Source organism: Phyllostomus discolor, chromosome 4 (genome assembly GCF_004126475.2).
Source record: "Phyllostomus discolor isolate MPI-MPIP mPhyDis1 chromosome 4, mPhyDis1.pri.v3, whole genome shotgun sequence".
Lineage (NCBI taxonomy): Eukaryota > Metazoa > Chordata > Mammalia > Chiroptera > Phyllostomidae > Phyllostomus > Phyllostomus discolor.
This window is the reverse complement of record NC_040906.2, coordinates 61829798-61845899: the sequence shown is the minus strand read 5'-3', so window position 1 is coordinate 61845899 and position 16102 is coordinate 61829798. Positions and strand designations below refer to the sequence as shown.

Sequence of the window (16102 nt, the reverse complement as noted above, 5' to 3'; positions counted from 1 at the left end):
TTCATATAAAAATATAAATATTTCTAAAACATTTGCTCAACTTTTACCTGTTAGCTTTACATTCATTGCCTTATTTAAAGCAAAAATACAGAATTTAAGGATGTCAGTTTCACTATCTATTCTGTGGGTCCTTGGGGATGCTTTGAATTTGAAACAGTTATACTTTTAATAGAACTCAGTATGAAAATTAAGTGTCTTCTGATTTAACCAACAAAATCTTTTATTTAAAGAAATTAATTAGCCCTAACTGGCATGGCTCAGTGGATTTTGTGCCAGCCTACAAACCAAAGGGTCACTGGTTCGACTCCCAGTCAGGGCTTATGCCTGGGTTGCTGATCAAGTCCCCAGAAGGGGGCACATGTGAAGCAACTACACAATGATGTTTCTCTCTCTGTATTTCTCCTTCCTTTCTCCTCTAAAAATAAATGAATAAAATATTTTTAAAATTAATGGTAAAAATCATTCCATTGGTCCACATAAAATGTTTATATTTTTAATATTAAATATTAAGTGACAGAGACAGTGACTTGAGCTTAATAGTAGTATTCTTATAATTTCTTAGTACTACATATTTAATAGTGTATAGCTTCTGAATCCTGTAAATGTGAATTAAAGGAATTGGAATAAGAAAAAAAGTCTTTACTTTGGTTATCACTTTTAAACTCTGAACAAAAATAGAGGACCATACATTATTCACTATGAAGACTGCAAAATCCTAGGAAAAGTAATAGTTCTTTAGATAAATGCCAAACATAATTTATATTGTCATTATTAGCTAGAACAAAGAGGTTGAAAAATGCAATTTATACATTCTGAATATAGGCAAGCAACCATGTGTAATTTGTTATCTGTTGACCACCAAATTCATACAAGGCCCTATTTACAAGTGTCCTGATACTGGGTTGGCCAAAAAGTCTGTTTAGTTTTTTCTATAAAATAAAAGACACACTTTTCATTTTCACCAGTAACTACTGATTTGGATATTCTGAGTATGTCAGCTATCCTCCACCGTGGTATGTTAAATATTCTCAATGTCTTAATTTGATCTCTATCAACTTCAACTGGTCTGCCTGATGGTGGAACATTGTTCAGTGAGAAATCTCCAGCACAAACTTTGCAAACCACTTTTGATACATTAAGTCAGTCAGAGGACTTTCACCATACACTGCACAATTTTTTTTTCTTTGCTATTCAGTTGTGTTTTTACCTTTCTTGAAATAAAGCATAATATGCTGTGAATGTTGCCTTCTTCCATCTTCCGTGTTAAAATGGCTATACAAAAATTCTTTGATGTGTTTTTTAATGCTGATATGACAGTTGTCACAATACAATCTAACAAAATTGTTTCAAACGAAGTTAAAGACAACTTGCACTAATAGGCCATCCTATAGGAAGAAAAACCTTTTGGCCAACCCAACATACAAAGAAAATTAAGATTTAGTATTTCATTACCAGGGTCCTCTGAGAACTTGTTTAAAAAATGAAATTGAACATGGGGGATAAATCACTTTAAAACAGCCACTTTGCAAGAGCAGCCATTAGGCAGAAGTTATCAAACAGAAGAAAATTAGTTATATGGGAGCTGAATAGAAGGGGAGTGAGTCGATAGCAGCACTGACCAGCAAAAATGGAAATATGTAATTTGCATTGTTCAGTATGGTAGCTATTAACTGCTTATGTGATTTGAGCACTTGAAATTTGGCTAGCACAGTTGAGGAACTGAACTTTTAAGTTACATTTAATTTTAATTTAAATAGCCACATATGGCTACTGGCTACCATATTAGATGGTAGAGATTTGTGACAGTAAGAAAGTTTTGAGAAAGAGGTAAGAATTTGAATAGGAGACTAAGAAGGAATTCTAATGTTCACTACTATTAGTACCACTTAGTAGCTTACTAATAACAAAGTAGACTTCTTCTAAATCACTATGAAAAGTCTTACAAACTTAAAGCTCTTACAGAGCATAATTGTATAATGGAGCTGCTGTAACATTTTTTTAATACCATATAGCCACTTTGTATAGTCCATCTGTCATTGCTATAGTTACTCATATCTCATTAACAACAGTGCTATTAATTGTGATCAGGGGTGTTTTTGATTTGTGGTGAGGCCAAGGGAAACTGTGATTTTGTTGCCTTTGGTCAAACAGAGATCATGTAAGAAAAGTATTCTCCATAAGTTAATGCAGTTGATTAGGGAGACAGGATACTTAATTGAGCTTCGAGTTTCTAAATAGAGCATAATTGGTAATAGTTTTTTTAGTTGTAAAGAATACTTAGAAAAGCAACTTCTGTTTTCAGCTTTTCCCCATTTTTATTTTTTGCCCCTGAAAGATTATTTTCAGCCTTCTCTTAAATTGTACATTAAGTGTGCTGAAACCTGAAGCATCATCACTATAGTAGTATATATTGTTTTTGTGCATTTTTTGCTTAGTTTTTATGTCATTGAATGATATGGTTCATCAGTGCTGGGGGAGTATGAGACAGCTTTACCAGAGTAACAGGTGTGGTGATAGTAGAAAAATCCTTAGAGGTTTTAGGATACAAGTGTTATTTTTACTACCAGCCTCCCACTACTTTCCTGGTATGACTGTAATTGTTCTTTCAAAGGGCATAAAATTTTATTAAAATTCTAACCATTTTTGATCAGTGCTAAATACTGTTTGTTGTTCAAAATGGTGTTCTAAAAGTAATGAAATTATAAAATGTAATTTATGTGGAATTTAGGGTGTTAAAAATCTCTAAAACTTTCTAAATCTTAATCATAAAGATGAAAAGCATTAGAGGAATTACATGCCAGAGTAACAAGTTTGCACTCATATATCTAAATACATAGTATCTATTTAAAAGGTTTATTTCCCATGTCATGTTTATTAATAAAAGGGCAAGCCTAGTGATGAGTAAAACTGTAGTGGTAGGTAGAATTTCTTTCCCCCAACTGTAAGTTTCAACTAAGTGAGAGGATAGGGGAGATAGAGCAGGTAAGACAAGTAGAGTGGGGGGGTTTTGTTTTTGTTTTTGTTTTTTTTTCTGTGTGGGCTTTAAGCTTTCATTCAAGTGAAAAGTAACATTTGGGAAAGTGGTTAAAACCACTAACATCTGAGATCATTTCCAAATCAGATGAGGAATGTTACTGAAATAAGGATATATACAATAAAAACTCATTGTCAAGTTTTATATTAAAATCTTGAACATGAATCACTGTCCGTGTGTTTGATGTCTTCATCTGGAATATGCAAAATTTCATTCAAATTAAACACACTCATTTTCTTCTGCCACTACCAAAACACAGTCATCGTTATAAGGTGATTGGGGTGCAGTTGAAAAAACTGTGGTGAAACCAGAATTCAAATTTCTTTTGTACAGGAACCACACAGTTGCTCCCAAAACTGTCAGAATTGCTGTGCTAGCAATCACCAACGCTGATATTAAAATGTGGTTATCTGAAAAGGAAAAGACAAAATATGGGAATCAGGTTACATAAGTTGTTAGTATTGTATGTTATGGGCGACACATAGTTTCTTCAAGTAAATATTTGCCTATTTTGAGAATTTCCCACATTGGTGTGAAAAGAAGTATATACTTACTACTGTCAACATTTAGCTTGAACAATTGCCATAAAAATTTTCAAGTACATTTTGCAGTTCTCCACTCTTAGATCCTAAAAATCTCTTGTTATTTGAATTTTGGTAATTTGATTTTTGTATTCCTGAAGTAATTATGTACAACCTTTCAGTTTGGGGCTATTCAAAACCCTTGCAATCTTTCTGTAAGAATTTAGTTTAATAAGCAAAATTACTATTGTTAAAGCATTCAAAGGAGGACAAGTGGTTTGAGGAAGGTATTTGAATTTAGTAGTAGAAGTGTTACGGGAAAACTCAGAAATGTGTTTTCTTTACAGATGTATTTTTGCATTGAAATTATTTGAATATTTCTCATAATGCTCTTTTCAGCTAGTGCTTGTTAAGATGAGACTTGGAAAATGTAAAGCTCAGCAAGAAAAATCTGGCCAAAAGTTATCTGTTAAGGTGAAGGAAAGTTACTGATACATTATTTTTTAAATACTGACAGGCTTCTTTTAAATAGGTGGGAGAAGTGAGGAAATGGCCATAGCTGAATTCTCTCTTCTTTTCAGTCCTAAAATAGGTTAAGTTTTGTAGTGGTCACAGTTTATTAAGGTGTGGGTGTGTTATTATTAGAGACATTTAAGTGAAAAAATGTTAATTCTATAAACTGCAAATGGGATTTTTCCTTAGTTTTTATTAAACTTAACACAGTCCATTTGTAGTATAGTACTTCGACTTTACCAGTGTGAACATATTTTATATCAGTAATTTTATTTGTCTATTGATGAATCTATAATATATTCATAATCAGTATAATCTACTTTAAATAGTGATTACATGGCAATAGCTTATTAAAGAAAAAATACATTTTAGTCTGAGAGAGCATGGCAGTTGAGACAGTGGCATAACACATAATCACACACCTTAAGTAGTAAATTAAAATAGTATCCTAAAAACTGAACAGCTTCCTGACACGTTGGTGGGGCACAGTCAGTATATATGCTCTTTGTTTTTTCGTGTTCAGCAAGTGACCCTTGGCCAAGCTGCCTCCAGGACCTTTGGTTGGCTAGCTTCATACTGCGATGTGCAGGAATGCCAATCTTGAGGCAACTAATGAGTAGTGTGTTAAAACTATGCAAGGAGCAACTGTCTATTTGGAGTAAAGGATAGTTCTACATTAGAAAACCAGTTACCTACTAATTACAGGAAAAATTCATTGCTCATTTTACTGACTAAATACTAATTAAAAACAGTGTTTAGCTAGGAAGATAAGTCTTGCTTAGCCTGATAAAAGGAAATTTAGGAAACCTGTAACAAACATACTTGTATTAAAACAGACATACACTCCACTCGAACACAATCCATCTCTAATCAAAGGTCACTAATGACCTTTGTATTACTAAATGCAGAAACACATGTACATTGATTCTTGTATCTACTGCAGCTGGACTAACAGCCACTCAGCCTTGACATGCTATCTCCTTTCCCTTTTATTTTTCAGACTTCTTGTCTAATCATCTTTGTGGACTCAGAATTCTGCTTGGTTGATCTAAGTCATTTGAATCTTTTACATAAGTACTTATAGTTAAGTATGTGTATAGTTGGTGCTGCTTCCCACTTATTCCCAAATCCATTTTACCACAAATTCTCTTAAATGATACCAATAGCCACTGTTGAATCATCTAATATAGGAATGACCCTAGATTTCACATTTGCTAATAATCAATACTACATGTTATGTCCTCTTTCCAGTTTCATCATTCCTCTTGTCACCATCATACACTAGTTGTAACGCTGATTGTCTAAGGCCCCAACTTACATAATTCACTTTAAAAAAATACAGTGTTGGACTGGCTGGTGTGGGTCAGTGGATTGTGTGTCAGCCGGCAACCCAAAGGGTCACTGTTTTGATTCCCAGTCAGGGCACATGCCTGGATTGTGGGCTAGGACCCCAATAGGGGGACGAGTGAGAGGCAGCCACACTGATGTTTCCCTCCCTCTCTTTTAGTCTCCCTAAAAGTAAAATCTTTAAAAAAGATTGTGTTGTTGGACTACGATAATTATAGTCTGATTTGAGTGCCTACTATGTATGTACAACTCCCCCCTTTTTACATATGAAGAAATAAACAGTTCAAATGATTTGCCCAAGTCCTTTTAGAAAGTGGCAGGACAAAAATTCAAACGGTTCACCTTGGTTTATGCTGATCATCCCTCTGATAACCTTTCCTTTCTTTCCTGCTTAATATCTACTTGTCCTTCAAGATCTGACTCATGTATCATCTCCTGTAGGTCGTTGCTGAATCTAGCTTAGGCTAACTTCCCCTTTCCTGCCTGTTTACTACATTAAGTACAGCCACTTGTGACAGCATTCTTCCCAAAGTCTTACACTTGAGTGAAAGGGATCTTCCTGTTTGTCTGGAGTGCTACTCCACTTCTATTCTGGTTGCTTCGGCTCACTGCAACCATTCTTAACTTCACAAAGTCATAAACATAATCCCTTTATGACAAGCCTTTGAACATCATTCTGTTCAAATATGGCCTTCCCTGGCAACCCTATTAAAAAAAAAAACAAAAGACACTTCCCTTTCTTAAATAACCAGTTAAGTAAACAGGTCAGTAGCACTAAGTACATTCACATGGTTGTGCTGTGGTACCACCATTCATCCATAGAACTCTCGCAAACCTGAAACTTGTATTAAACAGTAACTCCCCATTCCTTCCACTGCCCCAAGGCCCTGGCCCTAGTGACCACCATTCTACCTTGTATGAGGTGGACTACTTCAGGTACCATATACTTGGAATCATACGGTATTCTTTTGTGACTGGCTTATTTAGCTTAGTGTCCTTCAGGTTCATGCGTGTATAAGGTGTCAGATTTGCCTTTTTAAGTCTGAATAATGTTCCATAGTGGTAATATATAGCACATTTTGCTATCCATTTGTCTGTTGATGGACACTTGGGTTGGTTCCACCTTTTGGCTATTGTAAATAATGCTGCTATAAACATGGGTGTACAACGATCTCTTGGATCCCCCCTTTCACTTTTTTGGGCATATACCTAGAAGTGGAATTGCTGGATCATATGATAATCTACTTTTAATTTTTTGAGGAGCTGTCATATTTTCCACAGTGGCTGCACCATTTTACATTTCTACCAATAGTGCACAAGGTTTCTACTTTTTTTTAAAGATTTTATTTATGTATTTATTTATTTTTAGAGAGGGAATGGAGGGAGAAAGAGAGAAACATCAATGTGTGGTTGCTGGGGGTCATGGCCTGCAACCCAGGCATGTACTCTGACTGGGAATCGAACCTGCGATGCTTTGGTTCACAGCCTGTGCTCAATCCACTGAGCTATGCCAGCCAGGGCTCTACTTTCTTTTTTTTTTTAACCTTTTTAAAAATTATTTTAATTGTTGTTCAAGTTCAGTTTTCTGCCTTTTACTCCCATCCCAAGCCACGCCCCCTCTACTTTCTTCATATTGTCAAAACTTGTTGTTTTCTGTTTTTTAGATAGCCACCTTAATGGGTGTGAGGTTGTGCTCTGCCTGATTTTTTTAGATGTTATATATTGCTCCTATAGAAGAGCGAATTAAATATGCATGAACTTTTAAAAGCTCTTTCATCATAGTGGTTCTATCAGGGCAAGCTATAAACAGAAAATAGTCAAGATACACATACCTGAAAAAAAAACTTGTATCCAAACTTTTAAGAATAAACTACCGATAAACACAGTAACCCAGACCAGTGTGCACCAATGTGGTTCAGTTGGAAATTGTTCTTTTGCAAAGCAAAAGGTTGCTGGTTCGATTCCTGGTTAGAGCACATCCCTGGGTTGCAGATTTGCTCCCCGGTAGGGATGTGTATGAGACACAATTGATAGGTATTTCTCACATAAATGTTTCTCTCCCTTTATTCCTCCTTCCCTCTTAAAAAAAGTTTAAGAAAAAGGAAGCAAACCTAACAAAAAATAAGGGCAAAAGACTTCAACAGACATTTCATAAAAAAATATCCAAGTGAATGATAAACATGTAAAGGTGCTCAATATCATTATTAATCAGGGATAGGAGAAAAATACACAATAATTACACATCTAAGTGGCAAAAATTAAATAGGTTGACAGTACTATCCTGGGATGGATGAGCAAATGGAACCTGAATACACTAGCAGTAGGAATGTAACATGGTACAACCACTTTGAAAAATTATTCAATGTTTTCTACCCTATGACTCTGCAGTTCCACTCTGGAACTTTTTTAAACACCAAATTGTATCTCCTCATTGAACTCCATTATTTGTTGTGAGAAATGACGGCAATCTTTTCTTTTAAAAAATTTGTCCTCAGTTATAATTACAATTCATGAAGCATCTGTCTTAAGTGCTTACTAAATGCATTTTTTTAAAGCTACAGGTAATGTATTCACATGGTTCAAAAGTAAAGCCATACAAGACAAACACTAAAGTCTGTCTCCCATCTTGTTTCTCCCACTCGAGGAAAGTGAGAATATAGGTACACAGAAACGAGAAATTTCATACACAGCTCTATCATATTAGTGCTAAACTGCAAATGACCCTGATACCCTTAAAGTAATAGAATGGCCCTGGCTGGTGTAGCTCAGTGGACTAGCTGCCAGCCTGTGAACAAAAGGTCACTGGTTCGATTCCCAGTCAGGACACATGCTTAGGTTGTGGGCCAGGTGCCCCACTGGCAGTTTGGGAGAGGCTCCTGATGAATGTATCTCTCACACATTGATATTTCCCTCTTTCTCCCTTTACCTCTCTAAAAATAAGATCTTTAAAAAAAAAATAGAGTGGATAAAGTCTTGCATATTTATAGATATACTACACAATAGTAGAAAAAAGTACAATAGATATGCATAACATAGATAAATAAAAGTTCCTGATTAAAAGAAACCACTAGAGTTAAGTTTATGTAAAATTCAAGAAAAGCAACTGTAATATATGGTGATAGAAGGCGTACTGGTTACCAGTGGGGTGGATGGGGGTAGGGTGGGCATTTATAGGAAGGGGCATGAGGGAAATTTGTGTGATGGAGATTGTATCTTCATTTGAGCAGTAGTTAGATGTATATACAAGCAGTCATCAGGCTGTACATTTCAGGTTTGCATTTTACCCTGTTTATACCTCAAATGTGGAGATTAAAAAACACCATCCAATTGGCAAAAATCCAAAAGTTTCATAAGACATTCATACATTGCTTCTAGAAATACAAAATGCTATGATATTGATAGAAGTTACACCTCACTGTCAATTTAGCAATAACATTTTCAGGGAATTCAGAAAATACGCATTTATGCAAGGTGACTGATTCATTGTTATTATAAACAAGGACTTGGATTCATTGTTTATGATAACAAAAATTTGAAACGACTCGATAGTTAAGCTGGTTAAATAACTATATCCATACAATGGAAAAGGGTGTAGTTATAAAAAAGAAAAAAAAAAGACCAATATTGGTAATGGTATGGAGAGATCTAAAATATATTTGTGAATAAAAGATGCAAAGTAAGTCATATCAATTTGCTTATTGGCAAAAGAAGCACTAGGCAGTTGAAGAAATAGAAATGGTGCCTAGTGAATACAGAATGGGGACAAAAGGGGAGACAGATTTTTCAGTGTTTAGTTTCAGTGCCTTGTATAGTTTTTCTTTTGAACTATGTAAATACATATATTTGGTTGGCAAAATAGTTCCATACAATGGCTCTAGTAGTGCTTAGTTGTCTTTAACTTCTTTTGAAACAATTTTGTTAGATTGTAGTGTCACAGTATGTACATGTACATGTGTACATGTCACAGTACAGCTGGCATATCAGTACGTTTTTTAAGAAACTTACCAACATTGAATTTTAGTGCAGCCATGTTAACAATGAAGATAGAAGAAAATATACAACATTCTCGGCATATAATGCTTTATTTCAAGAAAGGTAAAAACACAACAAATGCAAAAAGAAAGATTTGTGCAGTGTATGGAGAGGGCTGTGACTGATCAGATGTGTCATAAGTGGTTTGCAAAGTTTCTTGGTATATTTACGTATTGAACAAAGAATTCTTTGTTGTGCACTGTCTTATGCATTGGAAGATGTTTAACAGCACTCCCAGCTTCTACCCACCAGAAGCCAATAGCAGAAGATAGCCGACATACTCAAAATATCCAAATCAATAAAGTTACTGGTGAAAATGAAAACCTTATCCTTTATTTTACAGAAAAAACTAAACAAACTCTGTGGCCAACCCAATATTACTAGTAGCTTTCAAAAAAATGCATTTAGTAAGCCCTTAAGACAAATGCTCTATGAGTTGTAATTATAACTGAGTTAATTTTTTGAACAAAAGATGTAGTCATTTCCCACGAGCACAGATAATGGAGTTAAATGAGAAAATAAAATTTGGTGTTTTGAAAAAATGTTCATTTCATACCTAATTTGGAGTTAATCATATTTAAAATGTCAAGTCTTATTATTAAGCTAAAAGACCTTCATACATTGGTATAAAACTTGTTCTACTTTACATTATATGAAATAATTTTTAAAGGGTATCCTTAGTAGTATTTTAACATGTAGATTGTTAGTACATTTGTACTTATGGAAAAATTTTAACAAAAGAGTAATACTTACCTGATAAATATTTCTTTTCATATGGAACTAAAATACAAAAGAAACCCAAAATTAAAATTTAAGTATGCTTTATTCTAAGTTTGCCTTTAAACACTTTCAAAGCAGCTAAAAATGAACCCTTTAATAGCTCAGTAGGATCCATAATTCTGTTGTTTGGTATTGCATGTGTTACCTGTTTCAAACTTAGTTTCTTAAAAAAGATGTAGGGGTCTGATAAAGATGCATTAGCTTGGTTGGTGGAAAAAGAATAAGGAAACTCAGACAATGAGTAAGGGAAAGAAGAGGATTGTGGTTGGAGAGTCTGTACAAAACACAGTAAATTAAAGCACACATTCGTGCAACTCATTAGTACCACAGCTGTGACCTTACTGCATTAGCGTGCATTTACTCATGTTCTCTGATGTTTCAAAGTTTAATTAAAAATTTGGCTTATGTAATGTCGCCCTGAGGCACAGTAAAGGACCCTATATTTTAAAAGTCCAATAAATAATGGAAGTTAAAGGCTACTATCCTAAAACTATGACATATTTTATATAATCATTATAAAACTGTAGTCAAAAACTCCACTGAAGCAAGTAAAAAATATCTACTATATTTTGCCATGTATAATGTGCACCCACATTTTTGTGTGTGTGATACACGGGAGTATTATATCCATGGTATGTAATCATTATACCCATGTATAATGAACATCCTAATTTCTTCCTCAAAAATTTGGGCAAGAGGTGTGCATTATACATGGCAAAATATAGTACTTTCAGATTTAAAGAAGAAATAAACCAGAGAAAGTGTACAGTTTTTGATTTACAGTTAAAGTGGAAGGGAATACTAAATGCAGAGTGAGGAAATGGCTGTGTTATGTTTCAAGCACTCCAAAATTGTATTTTGAAATTTTAAATTCCTTAAATGACAGAACAGTTCTTTCTAGAACTTACAACAGACTTCATGTAATGTTTTAGTAATAACATCAAAATGCTGTGGTTCAGAATTATGTCGTTCACTGGGAAGTATTATGATAGATCAAAAGAAAAGCTTTTAATTCAGAAAAAATTATAAACTACAAAGTAATTTTTCTTTGCCAAAAGAAATCAGTGCTTGCACAAAATCAAATTATTTGTAAACTAACATTAGAATCCTAGAATCATTAGAATTCTGGAATCAGACATGATTATTCACCACTTCTACTGTTCAATCAAATCACATGTAAAGAGGCTATGAACTGAATACTTTCCTCTGGACAACAGAAAAAAAAAATTGACCTTGAAAGCTCTAAGAATAAGCAATACAATCAAGTATGTGTGGTTCACCTAATCTGGCTGTACCTTTGAAATGTAAGAGAATTAATATTTGAATTCTAGAGATGTGAGAACAAACCATCCTAATACTGGGTTGGCCAAAAAGTTCCTTTCTTTTTTTTTTTTTTTTTTGGTAAGATGGCTCTAGTAGTGTTTAGTAGTCTTTAATTCCATTTGAAACAATTGTGTTAGATTGTATTGTGACAGCTGTCATGTCAGCGTGAATTTTTTAAAAAAAATCAAAATTGGTGAATTTTTGTGCAGCCATTTTAATATTGAAGATGGAAGAAAATGCGCAACATTTTTAGCACATAATGCTTTACTGCTTCAAGAAAGGTAAAAACAACTGAAACACACACACACACACACACACAAATTTGTGCAGTGTATGGAGAAGGTGATGTGACTGACCAAACATGTCAAAAGTGGTTTGTGAAGTTTTATGCTGGACGTTTCTCTCTGGATGATGCTCCACGGTCGGGTAAACCAGTTGAACTTGATAGCAATCTAATCAAGACTAATTAATGAAAATCAACCTTATACCATGCTGGAGATAGCCAACATACTCAAAATATCCAAATCAATAAAGTGACTGGCGAAAATGAAAAATGTGTCTTATTTTATAGAAAAAAAATAGACTTTGTGGCCAACCCAATATATATTCTGGTCTTATTCCCTCTCTTGAGGCATACTTATCTCAAAGAAAATTATTTCAAAACCAGCCCTACTTTCCCCCTGCTCTTCAATTGGAAAAATGCCTTTAATTATACTTACTGGCTGCTTTACAAAGGGTTCCTTGCACAGAAGTAACTTCACAATTTCCTTTTTTCCATTCACCAGTCGTGGTGTGCAAAAAGGCACAGGTGTCAACTAGATCCTCATCATCATCTTGGTCTGTCCACTTATGAAATGTCATATTTGAATTATCAAACCACTTGAAACTCGCATCTGTTAGTTAAGAATATTCTTATCAGTATAAAAGCCAAAAGGTCTAGGATTAAAGGTGGGAAGTTACTAAGGTATGTCTAGGTCAAGCGTTTGGTTGTGGGATTTAAATTAGAAGAGGAATATATCCCTTGTACAGGTAAATTAAAGGTATTGGTTCAAGAAGGTTCTGAAAATCTCATGTTTGTAAAGAAAAATATATCATTTTATGGAAATAGCCAAGAAAATAGTTAAATTATTAACAATAACCTTCACTTCATTTTGAAAGTAATTATATATTTTCTATAGTAACAAATACATTTACATGATTATATAACCTTTATATATCTGTATCCTATTAATCATTGACACTAACACTGATTTTGATAATCCTGCCATATTATAACAATACTGAACCCAGACTGTATTTTTATCCAGACGAGAGAATCAGCTTCAACTGTCACATGTGAAACACATTGAGCTGCTCAGGGAAAAGCTGTGGTACAAGACAGGGGTGCATACTGAAACTGCAGTACCTGGAGACCAGAGGAAGCCAACCTTGAGCTAGGGAATCGGAGAATCTAAAAGAAAGTAATCAGTTTTATTAATATTAAGGAAAAAAGTGGTATCTCAAGACAAATATCACTTACCATCTGTATCATAAAACATGCCTAGTAGGATATCATCTGGGCCTTTCCATTGCTTTTTCAATGTATCCAGTATGAAAGCATTTTCTTCTTCATTGTGTATGCTGATCATATCTGCTCCTGAAATTATTTTAGGAAGGAAAAAAGTCTCCCCAGAGCCAATAAAAATCACGTGAAATATAAAAGTATATATTATTAAAATACATGTTACACAATTACATTAAGTTTAGCTTGAAAATATGCATGTGTGAAAAGAATGTAATCATGAGAAAAGTAATGTGATATAAATTGGATAGAATCATTTTATACTCTGATTCACCTAGAGTTCATAATCTCATTTTCAGGAAAACATCATGGGGAGGCTGAGCAATAAAACACACTATGCATCTCTACTTTTTTCCACTACTCACTTTCCTTAACAATCACGGCCCTATTTCACAAGGGCAGAGAGGAGTAGCTCTTATCAACCCACACCCAGGAGAGCTAGAAAGTATAAGGGCCACTTCCCAAAACAGTCCCAAGACCTGGTCAAGTTCAACTAACAAGTAGTGTGTCTGACCTGCCTCACTTAACTGGCATTCATACCCCTGCTGCCCAAAGCCTATTCCCATATTTTCTGGTCATCCTTAGAACTAAGTCCTGGTTAATGACAAAGGAGGTCCTCATTCTCACTGGGTAATTAATTGAATTTTCCTGGGACTCACCAGGTTCAAGGGTAAAGAGCAGCAGCCATGTATATTCTTGTCTTGCATATATTAACTTTTTTATCCTTAAAATCTATACGTTACATAGCACCCTATAAATATCAGCAGTAACTCCACTTTTCCAGGAGATATTTAACCTTGTCCCTTAACCCAAAGTTTCTCTCGAAAATTAAAAAGTAATTCCACAGTCTTCATTGGTTAATACATATGAGAAACTAGTGGAGTTAGTTTCTGTAGTGATATTACATGTTTTTGCAAACTAAAAAACAACTATGACATCAAAACTTGTAGAAACCAGAAATCTGTTTGGAAGAGTACATCTAACCCCTGGTGAGGATAGAAGTAACAACATCCTTTCAGCTGTATGTAGCTACATGAAGAATATATAACAATGTCCCTAAGAAAATGATTTTCCAGTCTCAGTAATTATAGAAGCAACAACTTTTCTATTTTCCAAGGATAAGTTGTTTATCCTACTCATTTTAAAGTTGGTTTGGAGGCTCTGTGTACTACAATGAATTCAAGTACATGAAGGGATGAGGGAAAAGCCTTTTCTACTATTATTCCAAAATCATCCCGATGGCAAGGGCTCCTGAAAATCTCAGTACAGTTACACTAAGGTGGTTCTCCAAACTGTAGTCTGCATCAGAATCACCCGGAGAGCATGTTATTACAGAGTGCTGGGCCCAACACCAGAGTTTCTGATTTTGTGGGAGTGAGATGGGGCCTGAGAATTTACATTCCTAACAAGTCCCAGATGATGTGAATACTGCTGATATAAGAGACCACACTGAGAATTATAGGAGGCTTAAACAGTAGACTAGTATACTTACATCACTCTAAAATAATACTTTTTGTAATAAGTTAACAAGTGGGGAAGAGAAAGGGTTCCTGTTATGTCCTAATGTGATAAGAAAATCTGTATTAGGTTATTGTTTTCACATCTTTCAAAAGAGGCTTAATGAAGAAATGTAATTACAGAGGAAAAAGAAAACTATAGAGCCAAAAATGTCCCCCCAAAGCATACCATATTGTTAAAAAAACCAAAAGCTCTATTAAAATTCAAAGGCAAACATCTTAATTAAAAAAATTGTTCTCAAACTGAAAAAGGCAATTCACCCTCACAAAATAAAATATAACAAAAATATGTGAAAAATGCAATCTCACCGGTAAAGAAATGAAAATTAAAGAATAAGCACATGTTCAGATTCAAAAGTGTCCACCTTGGGTGTAGGAAAATATTTAGGAACTCATAAATGGGTAAAAATTAGTACATAGTACAACCTTTTTGGAGACGATGTGTAAACATATATCAAAAGCCCTTTAAAAAGTACATACAGCCTTGACGAGTGTGGTTAACACGCCACAGAACAGGTTACCATTTCGGTTCCCAGTCAGGATACATGCCTGGGTGGTTGATTTGGTCCCCAGATGGGGTGCACACAAGATGCAACCAACCAATGTTTTTCTCTAGAAACATCAATTGTTTCTTTACCTCTCTTGCTCCCTCCCTCTACCTCTCTAAAGGTAAATAAATAAAATTTTGGTGGAAGTTTCACTACCTACCAGAACAAAACTGGAATTACAACTAAAATATAGGTAAATCGTTTTGAATAACTAACTGAAGAGTAGCTGGAGAGTAGCCGGAGAGTAGCCTTATAACCAAAGACTTACAGAAGGAACCACATCACCATGAGACTGGTAGGAAATATGGAGGCATAAGAAGACTGGCTGGGCTCCCAGAAGCAACAGTGGAAGTTCCAGGGGGATATTTCAGCAGCTGTGTGGGAGGTTTCCCTGAGAATTGTCAGGTCTAAACCCCAAGCTGGGCTCCCCAGCCTAGAGCACCAAAACTGGGAAAGGAACCCAAATAATATCCAACTACAAAAAGCAGCAGGATTTTTGTCTACCAGGGAGACAAGGCTACAGACACAAAGAGCTTCTTAAGAAGCCAGTGAACAAATTTTTGTTTGCAACCACTTAACCTGGGCTCCAGCAGAGGGAAGGCAGAACATAATACTAAAGCCATGTTAGGAGTCATGGGTTGGTGACTCTGGCAGAGAGATGAAGATGGGTCAGCTGCCAAGGTCTCTGTACTCAGTCATTGCCCATACTGCAGAAGCCATCTGTCTCAGGGCAGAGTACTCCCCTCCATTTGGCATCAGCCTGGGAGAAAGCAATAGCACTACCCACAGAAATCCGTCTCATGGAGCTTAAGCCTGGCTGCTGAGGCATACAGCTAGAGGGCCTTTTAGTGATAAAGTCAAACAGAAAGCCGGCAGGCAGAGACAGATCATTGGGAGCTTCAAGACTTTGGCTGACTCTTACCCAC

The 16102-nt window shown here is 35.2% G+C and overlaps 1 protein-coding gene and 1 long non-coding RNA gene across 4 annotated transcripts in view; one reads left to right on the top strand and one right to left on the bottom strand.

Moving 5' to 3' along the window:
• Positions 1–443: 443 nt before the first annotated feature.
• The window catches only part of LOC114494221 (CD302 antigen), a 148937-nt gene continuing 133278 nt past the window's right edge, over positions 444–16102 (bottom strand). For 2 of the 3 annotated variants that reach the window (XM_036023423.1, XM_028509161.2), the window contains 4 exons: positions 13070–13186; positions 12270–12443; positions 10201–10227; positions 444–3444 (listed from right to left, as the gene is read on the bottom strand). In XM_036023423.1, the coding sequence (XP_035879316.1) occupies positions 3254–3444; positions 10201–10227; positions 12270–12443; positions 13070–13186 (509 nt within the window). In that variant the 3' untranslated portion in view covers positions 444–3253. Of the gene's footprint in view, positions 3445–10200; positions 10228–12269; positions 12444–13069; positions 13215–16102 lie in introns of all 3 variants that reach the window. The other variant, XM_036023422.1, reaches the window with a different exon arrangement.
• On the top strand, positions 9319–10161 carry LOC118500099. The gene is made up of 2 exons (XR_004902630.1): positions 9319–9351; positions 9388–10161. It is a non-coding gene; the product is annotated as an uncharacterized LOC118500099 (long non-coding RNA).